The following is a 25,382-nucleotide window of genomic DNA, read 5'->3' as shown; positions in this document are numbered from 1 at the left end:
ACAAACCAGCTCACGAAAAAGAGACGGAATGCCCATCACTAACGTCTGGTGTGAACAGCCTTGCGCCAGTCGTAGTCGATTGTGACGCTTCCGGGCGCTTCGCAGCCAGTGTGTCCCAGGGGTAAGACAGCCATCAGCTGCCTTGATTAGTTTGTCTGTTCTATCTCTCTTTTAACCTCCATCTTCACAATTTCTCTTCTCTTGTTTAAAGCTCTAGGAACCAAACTGAGATTAAGGACCAGATGGATGCATGGGAAAGGCGGCACTGAGTCTCTCTCTTTCTTACACACACAAGTCTTTTCTTACAAAGCAAGATGTCACATCCACTCTCTTACACTTTTGCTCAGAGACACAGTAAACACACATTATGGATAAACAAATAGACTGAAAGTCTGAGGTGAAAGTGACCTTTAAGGATATATGAACTATATCTACAATCATGTATCTTCTCCTATGGATCCCTTTGCTGTCATCATTGATCTCATTGCAATTTATCCTCAATATGGGGGGGACTTTTCGCACACTGGAGATCGGATTTGTCCATTTGATCCTTGCTCTCAGGGGGAGCTCCAGCTTCTTTTTGTGGCTCTGGTTGGTCAGGTTCAGTGAGCTTGTGGGTGGGCTCATTGTCACAGGCCAGTTCAGACTCATCAGTGTGGGAGAGGCTGCACTCAAAAGTAAATTCTGACTGGTCCTCTGTGAGGGAAGGGCTACCCTGGAGGACCATGTCAGATGTTGGGTCTGTGATATCACCAGTGTTTTCAAACCTCAGCTCAGATTGGTCCTGAAAGTTGACTGGACACTCTTCATAAGCGATCTCAGGTTGGCTCTCCATGTCAGGCGGTGTGGGTTCCCGTGGCAACGAGAGCCCCCGGTGGCGGTTCCATAGCTTGTGAAGTTCTGTCACCTCAGAGACACTAGTGCTGGTCCCGCTGTCACGGAAACTGGCCAAAGGGGGGCGTACTTTCACTCCAGTCACTGTTACTGAACCCTCAATGGCTTTACGCAACTGGAGGAAGGGGAAAAGAGAAAGAGAGGGAATAGGTGGGTGATGGGGAGAGAGAAGATGGAAAATGGAGAAGAAAGTTAGACAGAAAGTAGGCGTTGGAGAAAATGTATTTAAGTGAAAAGTGTGGGTGTGAGTGTGAGAGTGGGGAGTGATTAACCCCATACTGCATTTGACAAAACAGAAAGGGAGTGCAAACATGATTATCTTTTTTTAGGACCTGTAATGAACAACTGTTACCATGGGAAACAAATCAGCACCACCTGTGCTGAAAGCAGATGGGTTGGCTTCATAAATGTTGATCCATTGCACTGAGGGCATCTATAATGATTAAAACTAATATGAAAACAATCGGTGCGCCCAACTGCATTCAAAGTTTCTGTTGCTATAATCTACATCTTATTTTAGTTTGTCAGAATATAGTAGTTAATGATTTATTGATAAGAAAAAAAACATACCACGAACACTTCAGCCTTGCAGTAAAAACTGAATTGCCCCGAAATTTACAATCATCAACATATAAAATACAATACACTATGACTAATATGTTAAAAACACATTAAATGTTGTCGACATGGAGAGAATTCTACAATTAAAAGTTTGTATTTCACACAGTTAAAAGCAATATTATTGTCGATCACTACTACCAGCTTTGTTATGAAGTCCGACAAGGAGTTTAGCCAGTGCAGGTATCGCACTTGTGGTGTAGTGTTTGTTCCCAATGCTAGAGAGTACTGCAGTGAGTTCCTCAGCTGTCTGCCGTGCTGTTCTCCCCGGGTCAGAGGCAGCCAGGAACAGAAGCGTGGCGATTGACTTACTTTGTTTGCAAAGTTAAAGCAGAGGTTGTGTCTGCAGTTAGAGAGAGTTAGTAGGTTTAATGACCGTAAGGCTGTTGGTAAAATTTAAGATGTAACACATTTATCCTGTATAAGAATGATTCTGTGTTCAGCATTCCTTGTATGTAGAGAGAGGCCTAGCCCCATATGTGAACAAGATGACCTGGGGGGTATTCCAGGTAGCGGGTTTAACAAACTCTGAGATTAACCCTGAACTCTGAGTTGAGTTACTCTAACATGGGAAACTCTGAAAATTTGGTTCCAGAAAAGCTGATAATAATTTGTTAACTCAACTCGGAGTACGTCAACTCAGAGTTAAGCGCGGGCATGAGGACTATTGAAAGCCAACATCAATGGAGCTCCGATTCTAGGATCCACCATGGCACACAGCGAAAAAAACGTTACATACTCCACCAAACTTTAGATACAAGTTTTATTTCGTGTTTATGGTCGAGCACATATTCCAGGAAAAAGGCATCATGGCTGTAGCAGCGTATACAAGTGGCGTGGGAGACAATTGCTGCCGAGTCAATGCATACATTTGAAGGCAATAGCCAGTCCATAAATTGAACATTTAACCCCACTGTTTGTTAATATTACAGGAGAAAAAGTGTTCAATGTTTTATTAAATGTAAAAACATACTACGAACCGGTAACGCATATTTTGCTTAGGCTATACTCTTGTGATTGTAGCCTCGACGTCACCTTAGTTTTAATCATATTCGACATGATACTAAGTAAATATCAATTGGTGCCTATTTCAATTTGTAGTAGCAGTTTCTCCCAACAGAATGTTTTTCATCAAAAGACGATGATGATGATGATTAAGATGACGAAGAGACATTGACTGCTGCCGCAGAAATGGATGCAGAGAATTATGTATGTAGCTACTGGTAGTTCTCTCAACATCTACTTTTATTTACAGGCTTGTACGGAATTGTCAGTTACACTGACATTGTGAGAATAATTAATATTTAAAAAAACGATTTGCACTTTCTGATCCTGTTGAACAGAGCATGGATGCTGTATAGTGAGATGTTCATTTAATGGCAAGTGAATTTTGCATGTGGAACTGTGAAATGTAGCTAATGTAGTCTCATGTATATACCCAGTTACAAGTAAATGAGTTGTCCAAATTGCACCTCGTGAAGAAAGTGCCAAAAACTGACCAAGAGATGGTGTAGACCTACTTAAAGTAGAAGAATAAAGGCTAATCTCCAAAAAGATTTACTGGAACACCAGTTACAGGACGAAGCATGGTCACAGGTGGTGTTAATTGTAGGAACAATAACCTACATTAATATTAATTGTTGAATTTGCTGAATTTCTATTTTGACCAAGAGATGTTGTACATATATATGTACAAGATATATAAAAGGAATTGTGAAGCATTGTTCTGTGCATTCTTGATCTCCTGAGACCTTCTACTCAGCTCTGGCTTGGCATAGGCCTACTTCTTCTTCCTTACCTCATGCTTTCTATCTCTGGTTTACAATGATCATGGTAGAGTAGGCATAAGAGTTAACTTAATTGATTGCATTTATTTGCATATGATAAAATTATAATATTATTTAACCTTTATTTGACCATTCTTGCTCTGATTTAACCCAAAGAGTCAAATAACTGTAATTCCATTGGTATTGGCATTATTTGGTTAATGTTAATACACTGTTCAGTTTCCCATCTTCCTACAAACCATAGGGAAATTAGTTTCGGTTGTTTGGCCAATAGATTGACCCCCAACAATGTTGAAATAGATTTGCTGAAATAACAGTTACAGGACGGTAGCCTACATCATGTAAATTGTAGGAATCATTTGAATCATGTAAATTGTAGGAACAATGGCCGATAGAAATAGGCTACTCATTGTTGGATTTCTATTTGTAGGCAATAAAGAAGACCAAATATAATTTCAATTCTTTTTCTTTATTTCAGTGGCAAAAGGTATTTGGTCAATTCTGCAAATCCACGGCGAGTAACACTATCGATGAAGACCCAAGGGCTGAGAATGTTGCTAAAATAAATTACAGATTGTGACAGGAAACGGTGATGTTAACTTAGGTATTTATCAGGGAATTCAAGTACATCAAACCGCAGTCTTAAAATCGTCTCCCGGCGTATAACTAAGCGAATTACATTTTGTTCGAGATCGCTCGGCTGAACCAGGAAATGATATGCCGTGTCTGCCAACGCTATCAGGCTAAGAAAGTGGGGGCGGATCGGTTGAAAGCAGAGTTCGGCATGGAAAACCTGCTAGCGAGCAGGTTAGTTTCAAGGAGTAAGTTACCATGGAAACTTACCAAAAGGTTTCGTTACCTCTCTTTCTGGAACGTGGAACTCGGAGTATGCCTCTTTTCAGGGTTAAACAACTCAAAGTTTTCATTAAACCCGCTACTTGGAATACCCCCCTGGGCTGACCACTCTCTCTTACTGGAGAAGGCCATAAACGATGTCTGGCCTTATCTGTGTTGGATGAATCATATGGTCAAGCTTACTGGGGTCAAAGAGCGCACACATACGAGCCAGGTCTATGCAAGGAGCCAATGAAGAAGAGCCATGGGATATTTGCATGCCTTTGTCTTAACCAATGACTGTACAGAGCGGGGCTGCTTAAATAGGTAGCTAGCACAACACGCTAGCAGACAAACTTTGTAGCACAATGGCGTGTTATGTTTTTGTCTACTTGTGGGCCGGCCGCAAGCAATAAAGCTTTCTTAAACTTGTTCACCGACTGACTGTGCAGTGCTTGATGGATTAATATTTCTGACACAATGGTCCTTCATTGATTTTATTTTTCTGGGAATGCTAAAGCAGATGTGGCAGCAAAAGAGGCAGCCATACGAGATGTCTTAACATTAGGAAATGTGGATGAGACTGTCTTGAAAGATATAGGAAATGTGGATGAGTATTGAAAGATATGCAAGTGTCACCAAAATGATGGGTTATGTAAATTCACAGGAGGAACTTACGTTACAAAATAATCTATTTTGTTATGCTATAATATTGAGCCATGAGATTAATCATGTCTCAACAGGAGGGATGCAGATAACGAAAGAGTGTTTATAGCATATAGATTTACAAACTATACAAGAAAAACTTTTTTAGCATACCCCCATTTGAGAGAGAACATAATATGCAAGAACCTTATTGAGCTAAAGAAATGTTGTAAAGATTCAAGAATGGGCCGACGACGAGTCAGTTGCTTTCAACTGACCTTTGTGAGAATGTAATTTTAATTACTGTGTAGTCTACTTCTTCTGAAATATTCAGACAGGAGAGAGATGCTGTCTCAATCTAGTGACAGGTGCTGACCAAGGAGACTGGATTGTGGTGACGGATTAGACACGTTAAGTCCTAGATAATGACCCGAGGTGAACGGGGTCATTCTGGCTATTGTCAGAGGAGATGGCATGGTACACGTGAGTCAAGTGAGCACTTTGTTTGATGGCATCAAATTAGGAAACCTCTGCGCTGTGCCTATAGTACAGTGCGTTGAGGTTGCCGTTTTGATCAACTAGACTACATTTTCTATGACAAGATTACACAAACCATGCACACACAATCAGTGCATCTGTTTCAGCAAATTGGACTTTGATAATGATGGGAATTGTCTTGGGAATGACGTTCCGCTTTGTATGTTGAAACACGTATGGACTAAATGGTGCTATGACTATGGATGTAATGATTTAACTGTTTCATTAGTAACAATTTAAGTGTTAAATATATTCAGAAGTGAAGTTTTAATCTTGATATAAGTAGAAATGTTTTCTGTGGAATAAAATTTAGGTACAAAAACTCCTATCATGATACGTTCTACCAGTTACGTAAATATGTTCCAGTTGATTTGTTGTGTTCCAGGGCAGAAGTTTGAATGTTTTGAGAACAGTTATAGAATGTCGGAAGAGGTGATAACAATGCTGTTTCATTTATGTGATTTAATGAAGTGTTATTTGGGAGTTGTATTAAAGCTTAATGCTTTGTTTTTTAGAAACTTGGTTGTACTACAGAAATTTGATATTAATTTGAAAGAGACAGAAATTTAGAACATGTAAGGAGATTTCAGGATTTGTGCCAAAGTGATGTCATCATGCAGAGGTGGTAAAAGAGTTAACAGCAGGCTGGAAAGAAATGTCTGTTGATCTAAAGTCCTGACCGCTCTGTAGGAGATCACCTTAGGGGGAGGTTGAGCTTCTTTTGCCATCTATAAAATTGAGATGAGTTTGACCGGGGGAGTACATCTGGAGACAAAATCTGGGGTGACTGGGGTTAAACAGGCTTTTGTTTGGTTAAATTAGGTTTATGACTCCCTGACCTGGAAAAGAGAAATGCTTATCGTCTGACTTGGAGAGGAGCTTTGACATCAGGGCTTGGGTTCAACTATCACTGTACCGTCTTAGAATAACCTGACTGACAGTTTATTGAATGTTTGATGGTTTTAGAGATGACCATGTTGACAACAAGTAGGCAGGTTCTTATATCCTGATAATTTCTGTATTCATTTCTTTGTTGCAATCTTTGTTTCTATTTGATTTTGTGTGGTTAAGGAGATCTGAGATCCAGGTCTGCCGGTGGATGCATCAGACGTCAAATGACCATTCTGCTGCGTGATGACGGATTTTACCCAATACCATGGGCTTCCGTCATGTCCAAGCATTCACACTACTAGACTATAATGCTGTATAGTCTTATTGAATATTTTCCTTTTTTTTTATTAGTTATTTTGATTTGATGTATTTATGATTGTATTGACTGTGTGTAGGCGTGGTTTTGGAATAACAAATGTTATTCAGGATAAACAGGAGGGATATGTTGGAAAAATTGAAGATGTAACACATTTATCTTGTATAAGAATGATTCTGTGTTCAGCATTCCTTGTGTGTAAAGAGGCCTACCCCCAAATCTGAACTTTGGGTAACACGAGGCATATGTGAACAAGGTGACCTGGGCTGACCACGCTCTCTTAATGGAGAGGCCATAAAAGATGTCTGGCCTTATCTGTGTTGGGTGAATCATATGGTCAAGCTTACAGGGGTCAAAGAGTGCACACAACCACACACTCAAACACGCACGCACGCGCGCCAGGTCTATGCAAGGAGCCATGAAGAAGAGCCATGGGAAATTTGCATGCCTTTGTCTCAACCAATGACTCTAAACTTGTTGTCTAACTTGTTGACTGACTGTGCAGTGCTTGATAGATTAATATTTCTGACAAAGGCGTTCAGATATGGTGTACTGTCTGCCCAGCAATAGTTTTAAATGACATTTATGAAACTACTCATCTTCCGAATAAACGTACAGGTACGTAAAAAAAATTTGACCCGAAAAATACACCCGGTACATTCTTATTTTGGACGGTACGTTAATTTTTTGGGGGGGAAAATCGAGACAATTTTAGAATATTCCATGCATTTTTTTCGGAAGAGAAGATACATTTGTATTCTGATGTGAAAGCGTTAGTTACCTTAGCTAGCTAGCTAGCTACTGGCAAGTAGCTTACATTAGCTAACGACTGGTTGTCAGTGCAAGCTAGTAAATGTTAGCCAGAGCCTCATTGTCAAGTTATCAGGGGATCTTAGTTTCAGCCCAAACTTGAAAAGGGCCTTGGTCATCAACAGGGTTAAAAATGGAAACAACTCAGGCGGTTTCTTCATTCTTCTTCTATTTATTTAAATGAGTCATTGGTGTAAACACTTATTTTCAGTGCGCCACACCTTTTCAGGTTGAAAACCTTTACAAGAAACAAACACAACAGATACAGCACTCATAAGTCTCACGAGATGGTTTTACCAAACAACACACTTCACACAAACACTACTCTACAATAAACATGCCATAACATGAACTAACGAGCACACAGCAGTCAGATATCAATTACTAACTAAACCCACCTAAGCACACTTTCACAATAGCTTATCGTTAAAAACATCAATAGATAACAATGTCAACCCATTGTCCTACCAGTAGCATCCCTGGAAATGCCCAGCAAGCCAAGTCCCCAATTCACCAACCGTTAGCAGTCACCGTGTGCTTTACCAACCTCACACACACACACTACCTGCGTTTAAGTAACCCTGCACTTCCTATTTCCTGGCATGAGGACCACTTCCTGTTTCAGAATTAAAGTTGGAGAACAAAAGTCCCTTCCCAGTTACGATCTGACAACACACCTCCCACTTGAACTCCTGGTGCCAGACCCAAGGAGGTCACGTCACTCTTTTCTGGAGCACGCCGACCTTCTCTTCATTGCTCCTCCACTGGAATCAACACAACAAGACGCCTGACGTCTCTGAGTAGGAATGTAGCAGGAATCTTGTTGGAAAGCTTCCTCACCGCCGACGTTCTCCCACCATGCTCTTCACGGGATGGCCTCTTGACTGGACAACTGTGGAACGTTCTGACTTTGACGTCTTTGCTTTCACTTTCCTGCAGATAACGCAATTGTCCACTACTTTTTTGACAATCCTTCTTCCCTTAACCACCCAGGCTCTTCTTCTCATCTTCAAGCAATGTAGAAATCCACGCGTCTTGAAGGAGAATAGGCACTAAGGATTTGTCTTTGAAGACCTGAATCCTGCCGCCGCAGAGAAGGAGTCCATCTTTGTGCCTAACCACTACTAACCGGTTAAGGGTAGTGTCAGGAAATGTTGCGCCTTCTTGAGCTGCCAAGCAGAGAGTTCTGAAAGCATACTCACAGTCTTCAACATTGAGCACAAGAGTTTTAGATTCTTCTTTTGAGGGTGATGCCTCCCACTTTGATTTCTTTCCGGTCTGGTCTTTAAGGCCTAGCCAGCTATCAGCAGCCTGTCTTACCCAAGCAACAACATTCAGCAGCCTGGACAAGCAGCCAAATCTCCTCACCTCCAAAAGATTTTTGACGGCTGAGCTGGAAAGTGCTACTCTCAGTGCAACGTCACCCTGTCTCATTTCTGGATCAGTTTCCGAGTCTTCAGCTTCGGTGCGTTCCTGGGCGGTGACCCTTCGGCATCTCTTCACTTGACCTCTTGTCATTACTGCTGAAAAGCCCTTCCTCTGCATCTTACTGATGCTGTCCCTGGCGTCAGTTATCACTTCCTCAGCTGACTTTATTGGCCATTCTTTTAATGGCCTCTTCAAAACCTCCGGTCCACTTTGCCATGTCTCTTGCAGATCCTTCAGAGCAGCTCCCCTCGTAATGATGTCAGCTATATTGAGGCTCCCTGGGACCCACCACCGGTCTTCAACTGATGCAGACTTTTGGATTTCTCCTATCCTGTTGGCAAAGAATGTCTGGTAGCCATAGCTATCTCGCTTAATGGCTCCCAATACTGTCTGACTATCAACTAAATGAAACCAGCGCTCTACATCCATCCGGCCATGCCTTTCCATGTACTTTCTCAGTCTGGCCGCAAACACAGCACCATATACCTCAGCCTTGACTGCATCTCCTTTCTGGTCCAGTGGCGTCAGCTTGGCCTTGGATTCCAGAAGTCTGACGTCTATGCCTTCATCCGTTTCCCATCTAAGGTATAGAACAGCTCCATAGGACTTGTCACTGCCGTCTGAGAAGGTAATATCCCACGGTTTTCCCCTCCAGCCTAGTGGTGTAAGGCTCCTATGAAACTTTACTTGTCCCAGCTGCGCATACTCTTCAAACAGCTTGATGGCCTCCTCTCTGAGACCGTCGGACAGTGGTTTGTCCCAGGTATATTGGGCCAGATTTCCGCTTGCAGTCTCCTGGAATGCTTTCCTAACGAGTATGGCACATTTCTGCTTTAGTGGTGTGACGAGTCCAATAGGGTCATAGAGCCCAGCAACCTGACTTAGCAGTAATCTTCTGGTGAGAGGATCAGGTGTTTTTGATCTCACCTCCATCAATAGGTCTCGGCCTGTTCTCATCTTTCCTCTCCGTCTGGAGAAATTGATCGAAGCCATCAGGTAGAGCTTGTCCTCCTCTACTACATATCCAATACCTAACGCCTTATTGTCCTCATCTTTCAACTGATTTGGCAGGACAAATGCTTTGCGCGTTTCAGAGGGTGTCCTCGTTGTGGGATCTACTACTCCCCTTTCCTGCCTCCCACTTTGCATAGACTGGACCCATGGCTTCAGAGAAAATCCAACTGCTTGCAGAATATCCTCAACCTCCTTGGTCACTTCGCTCAGTCTGTTTGCATTATTGTGGGATGTTAGGACATCATCCATGTAGCTGTCTTCCTCCAGTACCCTTCGTGCCTCCTCCAGGTGAGAAAACTTGGTCATAAAGGGGACCTCAGCAGGGATCTCCTCATATTTGATGGCAGCTGTTCTCATAGAACGAGCAAAGAGTGCCTTCGACTCATGTGCCGTCATGTCGACTCGCTCAAACAAATCAGGGTGTGCTTTGCCCACTGTCTTTCCAAGAGGGCTCTCCCACAAGACGAGATCTCCCACAACCTTCACCCTCTGTGGGGCAAGTCTCCCCTCTCTGTGACTTATGAGCAACTCAATCTGCTCAGGTCTCCTCAGCTCATCAAGTTCGACTTCTGGGAAGAATCTCCTCAGCTCTTCAGGCCTGACAGATTGGTGAACTTTGGCGATGTCCTTCAGCCCATAGCAGATTAGTTAATGGGCCCTCTCAGTTCCCTTGGAGGTTTTGATTCGAACCCTGAGGAGGTATCTTCTTGTGGCTACTTTGGTTGTCATTCCACCCACTCCATGCACCACAAGTGTGATCTTCTCACTCCTAAGATTCAATCTGCTGGCTGCTTTATGAGTAATATGATTGGTGTCTGAAGCCAGATCCACAAGGGCTCCGATTTTTTGACCTGCATTAGCAGTCACCTCCATTAACATCATAATGACGGGAAGTTCTCTCCATCTACTTTCTTTGAGGAGGCTCACCTGGTTCTTAGCTGGACAGCTGACCTTTGACGAGTTATCGGTGAAGGCCTTCCTGCACTTCTCAGCTAACTCAGGGGTAAGTTCACTCAAGAATCTCTTCTGTTCCTCAGTTAAGCCATCTTTGTATCAGTCATTTGTCTGAGGTTTTTCAAGTTCACGTCTCTTGCTGTTCCCTCTTGGACAGAGAAAGAAGTGGTGATCTGAGGAGCCTCTCTTTTTGCAGTCTACATTTCTGCACAGGTAAGTGTCTCTACAGCCGTCATCATACTTATGACACCCTAAGCACTCCCTGCACGCACCAATCCTTTCCACAGCAGCTTCCTTTTCTGACACCTTCAGACCCCTGAACTTCTTGCAGAAGAAAATCCTGTCCTTATGTTTCTCATCTCCACAGATAATGCATCCCTCCTCAGCATCCTCTTTGTCTGTGGCCTGAGTTGAGGCATATTTCTTGTTAAATGTCCTTTCTGATTTGTCTGAACTCTCTGGCTTGTCTGTGATTTGTAGGTGCTCTAGCCTCTCGAAGATCTCCTCTTGCTTCTTCAGAAAAGCAAATAGCATGTCGAAGTGCTTATCTTCAGTGACATCATTGCTAGGATCCACCATGAACATCAGCCAGTCCTTCTTCAAACCCTCAGGAAGCTTGCTCTCTAAAGACCTGACCACCAGTGGGTTTTTGATGGCGCCGGTACTTCCTAGGTCTGTGAGGTCAGCGAGAGCTTTTCCAATGGTCTGAATAAGGTCTACTACTTTCCTCGGCTGATTTCCTCTGACTGGCTGACTCTTCTCAAGTTCATCAACAATTTCTAGAGCAATGGCACATTTGTTCCCATACCTATTTGCCAGCACTCTGAAGACATCATCAGCTGTGCTGTAAGTCGACAAGCGGAGATCTTTCACAATCTTTTCTTCCACACTATCAAGAAGCTGAATCTTTTTTACCTCTGGCGAACCGGTTGGCTCTCCCTGCTTCTAAGGCTTTCCCAGTCTGTCCTCCAGCGGTGGAAGTCTCTTTTGCAGCCGCAAAACGTGGGCAGTTTGGTTGGTTTAATTCTTACTACTGATATTGTCGGTCCAGTGTGTTTTTGTTTCACGGCAGTACCTTGCTTCTCCACAGCTATTCTCCGTGCTCTGGCAAACTCGCCTTTCCTCATGTCTAGCTCATTGTAAGCTACTCTCAGCTCCCTGCTTCGCTTTTGAAAGTCTCTTCCCTCTACTGCAGGAATCCATGACTCCCAGGCTGCGAATGCGTCAGATGTTTCTTTGATCAACTTTCCCACTACAGTATGATGGATCTCAAATCCTTCACAGTTGCTGCCTTCCACAGGTAGCCCATATGTACGCTTACAGGCTTTTTCTGCTTCTTCAAAAGCAAACTCTAGCGTCTCTGATCCATATCTGCTCCAGAGGTTGGCTTGAACAATCTGCTTTACATCATTGAACTTTTGCTCACATTCACTGGCGCATTTTCTTAGGTCTGCCTCTTGCTCCAGACTTAGCACATCATCTTCACCATCTTCTTCGGCTGCTAGCTCTGCTTCGAACCCAGTCCTATAGTCATCGTTGGCCTCAATAACTTTCCTTGAAATCGGCAGAGAGCTTTGCAAATCCTTGTCTGAGTTCCAAATCAGTTAAATAGCCTGCTTTCCGACTGAGATAGTTAGCTTGCTTGGTGAAGGAGGACTTCGCGATCGTCCTGTATTTCTTCAGCTGATCCAGTGTTTCGCCGAGAGCTTCGGCTGCCATCTTGAACGTGATGATTTATTTCCTCTTAAATAGCCTTGCTGTCTAGCGACTCTCCTCTGCATCCACACTCTGGACTCACTGAAGCCGTTACTCTTCTAGTCTTGATGCAGCTCTTTGGTTAACAATCAGCGTTGGTTTTCAACTGTCAAGTTATTAGGGGATCTTAGTTTCTACCCAAACTTGAAAAGGGCCTTGGTCATCAACAGGGTTAAAAATGTAAACAACTCAGGCGGTTTCTTCATTCTTCTTCTATTTATTTAAATGAGTCATTGGTGTAAACACTTATTTTCAGTGCGCCACAACTTTTCAGGTTGAAAACCTTTACAAGAAACAAACAACAGATATAGCACTCATAAGTCTCACGAGATGGTTTCACCAAACAACACACTTCACACAAACACTACTCCCACTCTACAATAAACAAGCCATTACATGAACTAACGAGCACACAGCAGTCAGATATCAATTACTAACTAAACCCACCTAAGCACACTTTCACAATAGCTTATCATTAAAAACATCAACAAATAACATTATCAACCCATTGTCCTACCTGCTTATCGTCTGACTTGAAGAGGAGCTTTGACATCAGGGCTTGGGTTCAACTATCACTGTACCGTCTTAGAATAACCTGACTGACAGTTTATTGAATGTTTGATGGTTTTAGAGATGACCATGTTGACAACAAGTAGGCAGGTTCTTATATCCTGATAATTTCTGTATTCATTTCTTTGTTGCAATCTTTGTTTCTATTTGATTTTGTGTGGTTAAGGAGATCTGAGATCCAGGTCTGCCGGTGGATGCATCAGACGTCAAATGACCATTCTGCTGCGTGATGACGGATTTTACCCAATACCATGGGCTTCCGTCATGTCCAAGCATTCACACTACTAGACTATAATGCTGTATAGTCTTATTGAATGTTTTCCTTTTTTTTTATTAGTTATTTTGATTTGATGTATTTATGATTGTATTGACTGTGTGTAGGCGTGGTTTTGGAATAACAAATGTTATTCAGGATAAACAGGAGGGATATGTTGGAAAAATTGAAGATGTAACACATTTATCTTGTATAAGAATGATTCTGTGTTCAGCATTCCTTGTGTGTAAAGAGGCCTACCCCCAAATCTGAACTTTGGGTAACACAAGGCATATGTGAACAAGGTGACCTGGGCTGACCACACTCTCTTACTGGAGAGGCCATGAAAGATGTCTGGCCTTATCTGTGTTGGGTGAATCATATGGTCAAGCTTACAGGGGTCAAAGAGTGCACACAACCACACACTCAAACACGCACGCACGCGCGCCAGGTCTATGCAAGGAGCCATGAAGAAGAGCCATGGGAAATTTGCATGCCTTTGTCTTAACCAATGACTGTAAAGAGTGGGGCTGCTTAAATAGGTAGCTAGCACAACATGCTAGCAGACAAACTTTGTAGCACAATGGCGTGTGATGTTTTTGTCTCCTTGTGGGCCGGCCGCAAGCAATAAAGCTTTCTTAAACTTGTTGACTGACTGTGCAGTGCTTGATAGATTAATATTTCTGACAAAGGCGTTCAGATATGGTGTACTGTCGGCCCAGCAATAGTTTTAAATGACATTTATGAAACTACTCTCATCTTCCGAATAAACGTACAGGTACGTAAAAAAAATTTGACCCGAAAAATACACCCGGTACATTCTTATTTTTGACGCTACGTTAATTTTTTGGGGGGGAAAATCGAGACAATTTTAGAATATTCCATGCATTTTTTTCGGAAGAGAAGATACATTTGTATTCTGATGTGAAAGCGTTACTTACCTTAGCTAGCTAGCTAGCTACTGGCAAGTAGCTTACATTAGCTAATGACTGGTTGTCAGTGCAAGCTAGTAAATGTTAGCCAGAGCCTCATTGTCAAGTTATCAGGGGATCTTAGTTTCAGCCCAAACTTGAAAAGGGCCTTGGTCATCAACAGGGTTAAAAATGGAAACAACTCAGGCGGTTTCTTCATTCTTCTTCTATTTATTTAAATGAGTCATTGGTGTAAACACTTATTTTCAGTGCGCCACACCTTTTCAGTTTGAAAACCTTTACAAGAAACAAACACAACAGATACAGCACTCATAAGTCTCACGAGATGGTTTTACCAAACAACACACTACACACAAACACTACTTCCACTCTACAATAAACATGCCATAACATGAACTAACGAGCACACAGCAGTCAGATATCAATTACTAACTAAACCCACCTAAGCACACTTTCACAATAGCTTATCGTTAAAAACATCAATAGATAACAATGTCAACCCATTGTCCTACCAGTAGCATCCCTGGAAATGCCCAGCAAGCCAAGTCCCCAATTCACCAACCGTTAGCAGTCACCGTGTGCTTTACCAACCTCACACACACACTACCTGCATTTAAGTAACCCTGCACTTCCTATTTCCTGGCATGAGGACCACTTCCTGTTTCAAAAAAAAAGTTGTAGAACAAAAGTCCCTTCCCAGTTACGATCTGACAGCACACTTATTATGGCTCTGATGTTAGCTCTAGCTACTGTACACTCACATAACTCCCATTCGGCACACCAGCATGAGAGTCACAACCTATATAGACAACAAGCCTCTCATCGTCAAATACAAATCCCAGGGTATTAACTTTTTTATATTTTGCGAACTCAAGTACAGTAGATACTTTGAAGGAATAACTAGTACTGGTGCAAGTTCAGGATTGTATGCCGCACAAGACGCGGAATATGAGGTGCTGCGAGATGATGTCATTAGAAATATCACAGCACCTACAATTGTGCTGCGCGGCAGTCGTGTCTGCTATAAGTTTGTTGAGGTATACCAGTAGTCATGGCATGTTTGTTATTTGACAGATTTGTAACTATGTATTTCCAAGCTACAGGCATTGAAGTATTTTCCTAGCAATGCTTTATTTGGTAGTGGTTGTCATGTTGACTGTAAGCTGTTTTAGGAAAAGTGATAGTACTATGTTTGTAACTAGACAGACTCTTTTTTTACTTTGTAATAACTAAGTATGTCCAGTGGTTTTCATGTTATGGTGCAGTCATGTTGACTGTAAGTTTTTGAGGAAAAGTACAACCATATATTTGTAACAGCCTCTTTTTTGACATTTTCTAACAACGATTATGTATTTCTAAACTACAACTGTTGAAGTTTTTTTCCTAGCAATGGTATATTTGCTGTCCATTTCTATTCCTGATTGCAAGTGACAGTAAAAGATGCGCACTTACACTGGTAGTAACACATTTTGATAGCATATGGACACAGTTTGCGTGCTGATTTGGCAATTTTCTGGGGGGTACTTTTATTCCGGGGGGTACTTTTATCAGATTTTGAGGATTTGTCCGGGGGGTACTTTTATTCCGGGGGGAACTTTTATTCGGAAGACGAGTAATCTATCGACAAAGGACATGCACTTCCTCTTCCTGCAAAGCTGTTAAGCTTTTTATGTACCCTAAATGCATATATTCTACACATGAATATGTAGTCTCTGGGTCTGTGTGTGTATGTGTGTGTGTAAATGCGTGTGTTGAGCCCACACCTCTTTAAGGGAAACCACTCCCACAAGGCGTCCAGTACTGGTTACATAGGCATGGTCCAGACCCAGGAGAGAGAAGATGGTGTGAGTCTAGGAAGAAAGCAAAGGAATAAACAGATTGAGAGTATTCGAGAGTTGAGGATAGAATGAGGAGCACAAATCACGGTTGTAAAAGAAAGAGGGGTGAGATAATATGGGATATATAAATTATTAAGCTTGACACGGACTGAACAACTCCTTTCTAAATAGGACCCTACCATAGAGCAATAGCAATATATTGATTGATTGATGTCATCCATCATGTGACAGGTGAAATGGACAGTACACGCAATAATACGTTTTTCAAATATTTTTTCAGGGACTCTTTGAGCACCACAAAGCCTAGGGCCAACTAGCTCAATTGAAAAAAGGCAGACGTCTCTATGACTGATATCTCCAAAACTTGGCAAAAATAGCGCACCAAAACAGTCTAGATTGATAAATAGCACTCCAAGTAAGAGGAAAACTATGTATTCAGATTTTGGGGTAAACTGTCCCTTTACCAGACACTGGTAGAGAGATGTGTACACAGTTGTTCACACAGAGACACACGCACAACAACTCACCTTATGGAGAGACGTCCTCTCCACCAGCTGAAAAGGGGCAGGGTCAATCTTACAGTTTTTGAAATCGACTGGCTCTTCTAGCTGTTGCTCCTCCCACTCTGCGATCTGTGTGAGTAAGTGTAAAGGTCCATTCACATGGAAGAGGTCCACACCCAGTCTGTGTACTGCATCCACCAGAACCCAACATTCTATTTTCCAAAGTTACGTTAAATGTTGAAGTTCTAGTAGCAGTGACAAGATAGTACATGTCAGTGGTACTGTCCTCTGGCCAAAATGAGTGGATAATCAACAGTATTTCTTGTATTCTGTATACAGTATTATGAAAAGACTATACTCATATAGTATATTCAAGCAATGGCTAACAACAGGCCATGGCATATGGTTATATCACTGCTATGGGGAGCACACATATACATTTACAGTATATAGCACCTTGTGCACATACTGGTTACTGTGCACAAATATGAACTCCTGCCAATAGAATGGAGACCTTTGGGAGTAGGGAGTGCCTGCAGATACAGGTACAAGCAGCTACAGTTTTTGACCAGAATGGTTGGTAGAAAATAGTGTGTAAGTACATAACTACTTCAACTTAAAAACGAACAGCAACTGCTTATGGATTAAGATGCCTGTTGAAACTGGACTTCTTATGCCTGACCGGAACTCAGCGACACATATAGAAGTATTCCTAACATTGACTGACAATGCAGTTACCTGGTAGGGTTTACGTCTCACCTCAGTTGTGGTCATGTCATCCTCAACTTCAGGTGGGTCCTAAAAACAGACAAAGACTACGTTGGAACACAAACACACCTGGATGAACCACACAAACAAATGTTCTCACACCAACACTGGGTTTCACATACACATTCAGAATCATCCAGAATCCAAAGCGTGTAAAATAAATGTTCATGTAGGTCTGCAAGTCATTAACTTAAAAGAAAATATTCACCAACCAAAACATGTCTGAATGATGTTCTTCGAACAACATTCACTTGATTTCCAACCCAAAAGATAATCATAAACGAAATTAGACTACTGGATCAATATAGATCAACTATTTGATCACTATCTGACAGAATAAAACATCAAAGGGGTGATTGACTGTTTTTGGGGGGGTATTTCACACTGTTCCTTAAGGTCTCCGAATAGGGTATGTAACATTGGTTGAGCTGACAATGCCCCGGGTGCTGTTCTATGTCCCCTTATACATCCAGTGACATTTTCCCGGGAAATAACGTTAGGTTTTCTCCTTTTATGGTATGCTCATGAATATATAATTTAGATGAGCTGCGCACAGCTTAGCTAACAAACTATCGTGATTCAACTCAGCTTCAGTTAGCTCTAGCTATCTTGCTGAAAAATAGATCTGGACAAACATGCATCTTGAATCATAGATTTACATGACAACACAGGTTATTTATTTGAATGAAACACAGTCAGGAACATGAAATAACGTTAGCCCCATTGCCAATAAACTAGGCTAAATCATCACACATTCTACCTATGCTCTTGCGTCAGAAAGCTAAACTAGCTAGTTTACATGCCTACAGTCTATATGTTTTCGCTATCTACCATTCCTTGCAAATCAGAGTTAATAAAAAGCAGATGAGCTACAGACTTGCTAACATTGACTAGACGGGCATGGCTGATTGTCTATACCGTAGCCTAGAAGATCCCTGTCAAGTAGTGATGTTACGCTCGATACCGTGCACGCGAAGCGGTATCGACCTTTCGAAACAATTGGTACCGACACAAACGTGTCGAGCGTGGCTTCAAATGGGCAAAACACACGTATTCACCTGTTGAAGTGACGTCACACGAGCATCTGAGACAAACAGCGTTTTATTACGCTATTACGCTTAAAAATACATCAGAAATCACTAATATTCGTAGGTTATAGAGAGGAGACATGGGCCTATTTACGGACGCTATAGAATACATTAATTGACAGAGCCAGAGATACGGATAGATTGCTAGAGCAAGATAGACAGAGATAGATACAGATGTGAGATAGGTAGGTAGGTAGTGCTTGTGTACACCAGTAGTTTTACTAATTTTACCAGCCTTCATGTGGCCATCACTTTCCCGGTTGCAAAAGCATGTTCCTAAACCTTTTCCGCTAGCCATAATCATATTGTCATATATTGTATTCATGCCCGGATGCGATCTCACCATGTCTGAATGGGGGACAGCGTTCTTACCACTAGGCCATACTGAGTTGAGTTGATACCCAGACAGCAAAATGTGTTTGGGCCAGATTTTTAGCATTTGGCGCAGATCCGCTAAACGGACCTGGACCGGGCTCATCCTTTCCAACGGCCCAATACCGGAACAGGTCGGAATTACGGATCAGAGACAGATCTGGCCCAGAACTGGCCCAGAACAGTTATTAATGTGTGCTGCGGATCTGGCCCAGTTCCACGACTCATATCAGTGGCTCATCTGGCCCTGGTCTGTGATTCATACTTAGGCTATCAGACAATTAAGGGCCAAACAAATACCCACACAATTTGTAATTTTCAAACGTTTTATTTTAATTTTAAACAGGCACAAGAGAACATTACAGCATAAAAAAACATGTTACGGGATTATGTACCAGTTCATTTCAATTTTATTTCATAGTGTGTTGACGTTGAAGACTGTGTATAATACAGTAAAACTTTAGATATGGTACTGACGTACAAACTAGTAAATGTATTTGGACGTGAGAAGTCGGTGCTAGCAGTAGCTAGCAGCGATCACAGCAGTTTAGTACTATTAGTACTAGAAGCTAGGCTAGCTACAGACAAAAGAGTGGGTATAGTGGCTAGCGCTAACATGTCTACGATGTTGCAGCTAACACACAATGGACACGATATTCAGCCATGTTTGTAAATAATAAGCAAAGATAACCGATTTGGCCTAATGTTCACATTAGTTGTGGATGTTTAAAAGAACCTGCTGTACCAGCTAACCGTAGCTATGCTACTAGCTTGTCTAGCACGTAAGCTACGTCTGAGGTTGTCAGGATAATGTGGTGTAAACTATAAGTTTGTAAACTTTTATGTTTAAAATAAATATTTAACAGACTAACATGACTTCAATACCAGGCCTACTAATAATGCACTCACCAACAATCATAAATCACAACAATCACAACGACGTTGCAGCCTGCGGTCTCCCACTCTGCAGTCAGATAGAGTGGCAGGTTTATGCGGGGGAAAAGTGTTCCGTTAGTTGTGGCGCGTCTGGCCTGCGTAACTCCCGCGGATCCGGCCCACACCCGCCGTGCGGACTCGATTCAGTTGTGGCGCGTCTGGTCTGCGTAGCTGCCGCGGATCCGGCCCAGAGCCATAGAAAAATACTTTTTATCATATTTGTATATGGCTCTGAACCGGCCCACACCCGCCGTGCGGACTCGATTCAGTTGTGGCGCGTCTGGTCTGCGTAGCTGCCGTGGATCCGGCCCAGAGCCATAGAAAAATACTTTTTATCATATTTGTATATGGCTCTGATCCGGCCCACACCCGCCGGGCGGACGTCGATTCAGTTGTGGCGCGTCTGGTCTGCGCTGCTGCCCCGGATCGGCGCCGCACCCGCCGGACGGAATGTCACAGCGAGAATTGCTATAGAGGTCTGGCCCACATTTGGTGCAGATCTGCATTGTGAGTGCGACTGCTGCGCGAATCTGCTGATTCGAAAACGGATCTGGCACAGATGTAAATGCTGTCTGGGTAGTGTAACTAATAATTTAAGAACCTAAAGATAAAAGTTATGAACATAAAGTAGCAAGGACGTTACGTTGTTTATAATACAACAAGATATATGCTAACATATTTTTGACAATTGCAAATCGAAAACTTTGTCACATAACCTTTATTTCTCAAGTTGTCAATGACGATTGTGAGACTGACGTCTCAAGGACTTGACGTCACTTGATTACTTCGATCACTCGATACAGTCGCCATACCATAAACTGACCAGCAGATGTCCCTATGGAGAAGATGTATCGAACGCTTCGAAAAAGCGATACTTTCTCGACACAATTGTGTCAAATAGCTTGTTGCTTCGGAAAGCCCCCACCCCTCGGCCAAGCCCCCACCCCTCGCCCCTCGGCTTGAAGCAACGGCCCCGGTGGATGTAGGTGGTATTGCATTTCGTGTTTGACTTCAGACTCTTCCGGTCGTCTTTATTCTATTAACTCCAGTCAACATTTACAAAACTATCTCACACAATATTTTTTTTTTGATTCTCGAACCTGGCTCAAGCTGTAGCATGATTTTGTCGGTAACAGTTATTAGCAATGCTAACATATCCTGTATCTAGCACCTGCCTTTCTCCAGTTCTTTCAAATAGGGATCTTCTCATAGACAAACATCAGCCATGCCCGTCGAGTGTTTGGTTCCGTGGGAAGATTATGACTGTCAGCATTCCCTGGACAGCCTGGAACACTGCAATAACGACCGTGGTCCATTTTCAATATCCTTAGAAAAACATAGAAAACTTTCTTCTTTCAATTCCCGTAGAAGTAGGCTACACAGAGCAGTGCGCAGATAAACTAGTGTCTGAGATCTACGCGACCTCCATTTATGTTCCTGGGCTACAACACCGGTGGGCTGGTCTGCAGGTAAATGTTGGGCCGTGACAAAGAGACAAAAAAGGTGGAGCCCCGTTGGGACATCACAGCGGGGGATTTTTTTTAAACCTAGTTTCACAGCAGCAGTTACAAATTGTGAGATTTGCATAAGAAAGAGGCATCAATGGACTTTGAGGTTCACTGTGTCTATTTTACACACCAAACTGTTATTTTTCAACTATGACAAGGTAAAATCGGTTTGGCAATCAATCGCTCCTTCAAAGCCATGCAAGAACAACTCTGCCCTCTCTTTCTCTTTACCGTCTCTCTCACTCTGGATCTCTTCTATCTTTCTCTCTACAAAGGAAACTAGAAAGCCATTGTATAATATTTTGGTTGATAACTTGCCCAACAAATGTGGTCTGGCACTTGCAGCTTGCTGGTTCACTAGGCAACGGTTACTTAGCAACAGTCTCTATGCGGCAGACAATCTTACCGCCATGGAAATCTTCACTCGCTTTGGCTTGGGCCTCCTGCTCTCAGGAGCCACTGGCCCAGCAGAGCTCTGACAGCCAGGGAGAGAAGGGATCACAACGTTAACACAACCATAACAGCCTTAACATAATCTTAACACAACCTGAACATAGCTTTAAGTATTATTAGGAAACAAACTACCAAATAACCTTGATTAAACCTTCCCCCACTGGAAACAAGCCAGGCCTGTGTTATGGCTGGGGAGAAAAGAGACAAACGCTATGCAAAACATTTCTGCAATATTTGTCGAAGAGGGGTGCTATCGCTCAACCTTGAAACCACCTTATTGCAAAGCCAGATCTTTGTTAGACTTTTCTACTGCTTGAGAGAGAGAGAGAGAGAGAGAGAGAGAGAGAGAGAGAGAGAGAGAGAGAGAACGGATGAGTTACCATCATTGGAGCAATGTTGCGTTGCAGCAATGAAAAGGCTAAATACTGGTAAAGCTAGTTTTTAAATGGTAGAAGGGGAGGAGAATGAAGTGCCACCACGACACTGCCACAATGTCAAAGTGACAAGATTCTGAAACTGAGAGGGACCAGGAAGTCTGTGATTAAGTCTGAGTTCACTAGTCAGCACTGAGGATGGGTGGTTGCAGAGTCCCAAAAGTCCAGGGACCTGGGACTTCCTTTCTGCTCAGTTGGTGTAAGTATATAAGCATGTATTTGTGTGTGTATGTGTGTGGAAGGCAGTTTCTCTCACCTCAAGCAGCTCTTTCTCTGCTTCAACACAGGATAGAGTCTGAGGACCTGAGAGATAATATTAAAAAGTCAAGTGTTGGTTTGCATATGATTTATACACACATCAAATGTGCCAATATATGAGTATGAGAGATTGCTTACTTTCAGGGGTCTCAGTGTCACTTATGGCAGACACTGTTTTCAGTGCAGACTTGAGAGGGAGCTGGGAGTTGGTGACTGCCGGGAGGAAGGATGATTCTTCTGTGGAGATCTACATAGAAACATCATAACAATGCCACCAAGAGGTTAGTAATTAATAAAACATCTGCATGCATGGCATGTATACGTCTATATGCTATGGGTAACTCTATAGCAGTCCATAGAAGGTCTTCTGTAGGTCTTATGTAACCCAACCCCTGTACCCGTCACACCTGTTGGGTGCTCACCAGGAAGCGGACCTCTTGGCGGGCATGGGTGTTGTCAATGGTGTGGGTGCAGGGCGGGCTGGGGGGCGTATCAGTGCCCAGGCTGGGTAGGTGGTCATGGGTGCCATTGTTCTGGGAAAGCTCTCTGAGGCGCTCCAGACGCCGCTGGTGGCCCAACTGGAGGGAAAGGAGGGACTGGAGCTGGGAGCGCTCGATAGAACCCAGCAAAATCATAGAGTCTAGAGGAGAGAGGGAGGAAAGGTTGGAAGGAGAGTAGAGGCAAGAAAAAGAGAGGAAGGGGAAAGTGGAGGGAAATGTATAGAGTAAGAGAATAGGGAAGAAGGAGAATTGGGTGAAAGGGAAAGAAAGGAGTAGACAAGGAGTGAAGAGAGAGTTGAGAAACAGTATAAGGGGAGAAAGGATTGGACATAGAGACATAAACTGAAGGTGAAAAAGATTATACTAGAGAGGGGAGGAGAGAGAAGGTGTATGTCATGGAGTGAGTGATGCACCCTGGGAAAACAGCCAACTACAGTATACACACGCACACATATACTCACTCTCACCTGTGGACTCAACCAAGGCCAGTGTTTTGAGTTGTCCAGTCAGCAGAACTTCTTGCAAGTCTCGGTAGGTGGAGGAGAGAGTGATGTAACGCACATCACGAACCATAATGTCCTCCACACGAATATTATACTTCCTAATATAAAGATGGCGAGAAAAGGGAATAAGGTACAAGTAAGAAAGTAAAGGGAGATGAGAGGGAGGCGATAGGAGAAGTGAAGGGAGAAAGAATTGCAAACGACAAAGGAAAAGGAGAAGGAAGAAAGGAAGATTGGGCAGGTAAATGCAAATCTGTCTATCTACCCAACCATCAACCCATCCATCAGTCCATCCAAACTCACTCGTGGTGTCCCATGCCCAACTCAGGGAGGTAGGGTAGCTTCTTAATCCTGATGATAGAGTCGTAAAGTGAGGGCTGAAGGGACTGGGCCACTGCGTTGGCCAGGATCACAGCGATCATCACAGGAAGGATGTGAGAGATCTGACCGGTCAGTTCAAACACAATGACAGCCGTAGACACGGTGTGTGTAACTGCCCCAGACAGGGCCGCAGCACCTGTGGAGAAGAAGATAAAAACAATATCAATATATATATATCAATATACGATACCGGCATTAAGAAAACCCCGTAGTTTTATGCACTGAAACAGGCAGTTGAACCTCAGCGATAAAAGCTGCAGGCTAGTGTCTTCAAGAAAAGCGGACCTGCGTGTGATGTCACACCCGTGCTCTGCTACATGCAGCCCGGTGAGAATTCAGTTCCCCTATTCTCCCTTTCGCGCGCAACCATGACGTTTTCTCCTGTTGCTATGTTAAGATGTGATTTATACCATCGCGTGTGCTTATAGTACTTTCCTTCAACGGCTTCCCATAGTCTAGAGTTGATGTGAACGCAATCACCAACAATTTCTCATAACTTCATTAACAGACATCAGTGTGTTTATTTGGAAAGATTACTGTATATTTCCACTTTTGATTTGTATTTCCATTGTAAGTTTGGTCTTAAATTTCATTTAGAAGTGGTATTAAAAGGTCTTAAAAAGTCTTAAATTTAACTTGTTTATACCTGTAGACACCCTGAAGAAGGAGGGAACCCTTTGCCCATGTGTTGATTACAGGGGCCTGAACGACATTACGGTGAAGAATCGATATCCACTCCCTCTGGTCTCCTCTGCCTTTGAGCTCCTCCAGGGGGCTGTTGTTTTCACCAAACTGGATCTGCACAACGCATACCACCTGGTGCGCATTAAGGAAGGGGACGAGTGGAATACCGGGTTCAAGACGGCCAGCGGTCTCTGTGAATACCTGGTCATACCGTTTGGTCTCACCAATGCTCCTGCAGTGTTTCAGCATTTGGTGAACGACGTGCTCCGGGACATTTTGAACCACTTTGTTTTTGTTTACTTGGACGACATCCTGATTTTTTCGGACTGTTTGCAACCATGTCTCCCATGTCCGCCAGGTTCTCCAGCGCCTCCTTGAAAACCAACTGTTCGTGAAAGCCGAGAAATGTGAATTCCATCGTTTCACCATCTCCTTCCTGGGTTACATCGTCGAGGCAGGCAACATTCGGATGGACCCCATGAAGGTCGGTGCAGTGGTGGATTGGCCGCAACCAACATCCAGGGTCGAGCTGCAACATTTCCTGGGGTTCGCTAACTTCTTCCAGAAGTTCATCCGTGGATACAGCTCTGTTGCTGCCCCCCTCACGGCTCTGACCTCCACCAAGGTACACTTTGCCTGGACTCCCTGTGCTGATCGTGCCTTCGTTGGGCTGAAGCAGCGTTTTACCTCGGTCCCTATCTCAAATCTATCCCTAGGTCAAATAGGATTAAAATGTATTGTTTGTCAAAATTGTTATCTCTAATGAAAGGTGGTAATTCAGGGCTGTACACTAACCTTTTCCACTGGTGGCACTTGCGCTACTAACTTTTTCAGTTAATGGCGCAAAACATGATTTGGTCGCACACATTATTTATAGTAAGCCGCTCTGGATAATAATGAACAATCAGGAACCTGTAT

At 43.0% G+C, this 25,382-nt stretch overlaps 1 protein-coding gene across 1 annotated transcript in view; it reads right to left on the bottom strand.

The window, feature by feature from the left end:
• Positions 1–215: 215 nt before the first annotated feature.
• Positions 216–25,382, bottom strand: part of clcn2a (chloride channel, voltage-sensitive 2a) — a 142,493-nt gene continuing 117,326 nt past the window's right edge. Inside the window, exons 16-25 of the mRNA XM_047018187.1 lie at positions 23,703–23,916; positions 23,364–23,497; positions 22,804–23,036; positions 22,535–22,643; positions 22,395–22,441; positions 21,658–21,726; positions 17,339–17,377; positions 16,604–16,708; positions 16,002–16,088; positions 216–1,009 (exon numbers count right to left, since the gene is read on the bottom strand). Of these exons, the coding sequence (XP_046874143.1) occupies positions 482–1,009; positions 16,002–16,088; positions 16,604–16,708; positions 17,339–17,377; positions 21,658–21,726; positions 22,395–22,441; positions 22,535–22,643; positions 22,804–23,036; positions 23,364–23,497; positions 23,703–23,916 (1,565 nt within the window). The 3' untranslated portion in view covers positions 216–481. The remainder of the gene's footprint in view (positions 1,010–16,001; positions 16,089–16,603; positions 16,709–17,338; positions 17,378–21,657; positions 21,727–22,394; positions 22,442–22,534; positions 22,644–22,803; positions 23,037–23,363; positions 23,498–23,702; positions 23,917–25,382) is intronic.

This window comes from Hypomesus transpacificus, unplaced genomic scaffold (assembly GCF_021917145.1).
Source record: "Hypomesus transpacificus isolate Combined female unplaced genomic scaffold, fHypTra1 scaffold_96, whole genome shotgun sequence".
In the NCBI taxonomy this organism is placed as follows: domain Eukaryota; kingdom Metazoa; phylum Chordata; class Actinopteri; order Osmeriformes; family Osmeridae; genus Hypomesus; species Hypomesus transpacificus.
The sequence above is the reverse complement of the archived record's forward strand: the minus strand, read 5'-3'. Positions and strand labels throughout refer to the sequence as shown.